The sequence below is a fragment of the Cryptomeria japonica genome, chromosome 2 (genome assembly GCF_030272615.1).
Source record: "Cryptomeria japonica chromosome 2, Sugi_1.0, whole genome shotgun sequence".
Classification (NCBI taxonomy): domain Eukaryota; kingdom Viridiplantae; phylum Streptophyta; class Pinopsida; order Cupressales; family Cupressaceae; genus Cryptomeria; species Cryptomeria japonica.
The window spans coordinates 605,806,033-605,809,245 of NC_081406.1; the positions used below are offsets into that span (position 1 = coordinate 605,806,033).

General features: G+C 33.9%; 1 protein-coding gene across 2 annotated transcripts; it reads left to right on the forward strand.

Annotated features, from left to right (window-relative positions):
- Positions 1–337: 337 nt before the first annotated feature.
- On the forward strand, positions 338–2,836 carry LOC131043878 (expansin-like B1). Of its 2 annotated transcripts, none has more exons than XM_057977107.2 (5): positions 338–533; positions 1,041–1,150; positions 1,842–2,023; positions 2,198–2,330; positions 2,442–2,836. In XM_057977107.2, exons 1-5 carry the CDS (start codon positions 467–469, stop codon positions 2,646–2,648), a joined length of 699 nt encoding a protein of 232 aa, XP_057833090.2. In that variant the 5' UTR covers positions 338–466; the 3' UTR covers positions 2,649–2,836. The 2 variants fall into 2 exon arrangements, with proteins under 2 accessions (XP_057833090.2, XP_057833089.2); XM_057977106.2 differs by having other exon boundaries at positions 339–608.
- The last annotated feature ends 377 nt before the right edge of the window (positions 2,837–3,213 follow it).

Consider the following 3,213-nt stretch of genomic DNA (forward strand, 5'->3'; position numbering starts at 1 on the left):
AAGGTGAAGATGCTTATCATCTCTTTGAATAAAAAACAGACTGAAATACACAAGATCATTACATCAAGATTGATTTAACCTTATGAGTACTTCCTATCAATCTAATTATGGTTTGTTTGTAATCATATCATGTGACAAAGGTTATTGTCCCAATCTAATTATTTAATTTCTCTGTTACTGTTCATAATGTGTCTGTCAACTTAAGTGGGCGACGCCATGATTGAGCTTTTCACCAAACGCATTTCAGAAAAGGAGAAAATAACATCTTAGTGGAATTCCACGCGTTCATCTTTCTTAAATCCATCCATAGATTCGACTCTACTTATAGCCATTCAAGCTCCAACGTATATCCCACGCCTTTCTCCCTTAACCAGTTGTGTGTATCAATAAAGACACCTCACCAACATGCGTTAAACCAACTGTCCTGTCCTTTTGCTTTCTGGGCTGTAATTTGGATTCTGAAATCATGGCTGCTTCATCGTCATGGATTAGGAACTTCTTGATATTATTGGTTCTAGTGCACAGAGTATTTGGTGCGTGTAAAAATTGTTACACGGTTTCTAGGGCATCATACTATGGCACAGTCACAAACGACCTTGGAAGTCCCAGTATTCAGACTAAACCTTTTGCTAGATAGAAAATTAGGATCATTCTGATTTAGATATCAAATTCTAACAGATTGAACCCACACAAGATGGGTGATATGGGTGTTTTTGAATATGTTATTTTTTTATTTTTTTTTAAAGAGATTCAATTCTGTAGGATTTCTTGCATCAACGTTTCAGATCACACTTCTTGATCTATTATCATCAACGTTTCGAATCACACTCCATGATTTGAATGTTATTTTTGTTTTTATTTCATTTGATGATGAATTGTGGAGTATAGTTCAGAATATTGATGAAGAAAAAAAATATATAATTAAAATTCAGATTATATTATGGATTGTTGAAATCTCATGTTTTTAAGATTTTCTTGTTTAATATTTTAAAATGAGACAATAAATTGACTGATTTTTTTTAATAATGATTATACAATAGATGGCTCGTGTGGATATGGTAGTTTTGGGCAGAGTCTAAATGGTGGCGATGTCTCTGCTGCATCATCTAAGTTGTACCGAAGCGGCATGGGCTGTGGTGCTTGCTATCAGGTAAACAATTTAGTCATACATAGAAAAATATCTGATTTTGATAGAATGAAGAAGATTTTTATATAAATATAAATGTATTAAATATGTTATAATTAGTCTTCAGGGTACTGAATAGTCAAGTCACTAGAAAATATAGATGATGGTTGCAGATTTAATTTTTCTGGATTCACTTCCGCATGGATGAAAGGCAGCTTCACAAATCTCATTAGATATTGATTCCTCCATTAATATATATACGTTATAATCAACTATTTGAAAATAAAAATATGTTTTATACTTAATGCTTAATTTGTATTAACATAAATAAAAAGTACTTTAATAGATAAAGAAATATTTTTCTCTGACCCAACTAACTCAGTTTGTTTTAAACTAGAAACTAAGAACATCAGACATTTACACCAACTCAACAAAACATATAATTGGATTGGAATATTGATAGATCTTCTGTGAGTTGTAACCCAAATTAAATATAGGTTACACTAATGGTATGGTAAAGTTGTTCTGTTTCTTGTAACAGTAGCTTGTGCAGGGCTTCAAAAGACTATATAGTGCCATATCCACCATTTATAAAAGTTTCTGTTTGATTCTCAAAAATGCTTGTTTTAGAACAAATTTGTTTTCCTTGAGATTACTGTCCAAAAGAAAACTGAAATGACACTTTCTTTGGTGTGCATAAATGTGCAAAACATAGGTGAGGTGTGGCAATGAAGATCTGTGCAGTGATGATGGAGTAAAGGTGGTAGTGACAGACATGGGGGAAGGTGATGGAACCGACTTGATCATGACCCGCCATGCTTTCTCCCAGTTGGGTCTTGATCAAAGTTCCTCTGATCAGCTTCTAGCAATGGGAACTGTCACTGTTCTATACAGAAGGTGAAAACTCAAATTCTCACATATAAATGAAACACAAGAGATGATTTTCAGAGTCCTCCTTGACCCAAAAGTTCTAGGATTTACATTATACATGTTTAGTTATTTGGAAAATTGTTTGTCCACATGATTATGTTCAGTTTTTAAATAGATTTCTCAACATGAACTTGGATGCAGAGTATCATGCGTATACACAGGCAAAAATCTCATGGTCAAAATTGATGAGAGCAGCAATAATCCCTCGTATCTGGCTTTTCTGTTCTATTACCAAGCAGGCTCAAAAGACATATCTGCAGTCAATGTCTGTGAGGTTTGCAATGTGAAACCCATGATTAAAAACTCATACGAATTTTAAACAAGCCCTGTTTTGATTTTGATAGTTGTGAATGGCAATAAGTGTGCTGTGATTTTTTTGTTGCAGACCAGAAATTTGGAATGTAAGTTGAGGACTCAGACCCGCGGAGCATTGTGGGAAGTAGTGATACCTCCCAAAGGCTCTCTTTCTATTCGGCTTCTAGTCACTGACAGTGATAGTGGGCAGGAACAGTGGATTACCTTTGCCAATGTCATACCCACAAACTGGCAACCGGGTGCTCTGTATGACTCTGGAATTCAGCTAGATAGTTGAGCCACTCATTATTCTTTTTATTATTCTATTGCTTTTATGTTACAACTCACTCCCTGCAACTTTGTACCATAAAATTATATTCATATCCATTAGAGAGATCATTCTGAATACTGTAGTCTGGTACATCACTTCTGTTTTGAGACAGTTATTTACATTATTAATTATAAATGCATTGATTATTGCATTGATTTGTGTTTGAATTTCATTGTGTAAGATTTTATTGATATTAATGCTTCAGATCACACTTTCTGATCTATCATTAAGATGTCAAAGAGTACACTCCCTGATCTATCGTCAAGATGTCAAAGAGTACGAGGAGATGTAGAAATGTAAATTACATTGATTTCAATAAATCATACATATGATCGATGTTCTCAACTGCTTTATTTTATTATAAGACTTATAAAAAATAGAAGAATGCACACTCTAAACAAAAGTTTTAATAAATCAACCAAAGACATCAAACTATTCTCCAAAACACGCATAATTGTATATGAGGAGGAGGAGGCATATAGTTCTAACTATTCTCCAAAACACGCATAATTGTATATGAGGAGGAGGAGGC

What these genes read in the sequence shown, in the direction of transcription:
- LOC131043878 (XM_057977106.2), top strand. Translation starts at nt 467, where the DNA reads ATGGCTGCTTCATCGTCATGGATTAGGAACTTCTTGATATTATTGGTT. An exon ending in AAACGACCTTGGAAGTCCCA is followed by an intron (nt 609 to 1,040) that starts GTATTCAGACTA and finishes ATTATACAATAG; the next exon opens with ATGGCTCGTGTGGATATGGT. An exon ending in CTGCAGTCAATGTCTGTGAG is followed by an intron (nt 2,331 to 2,441) that starts GTTTGCAATGTG and finishes TTTTTGTTGCAG; the next exon opens with ACCAGAAATTTGGAATGTAA.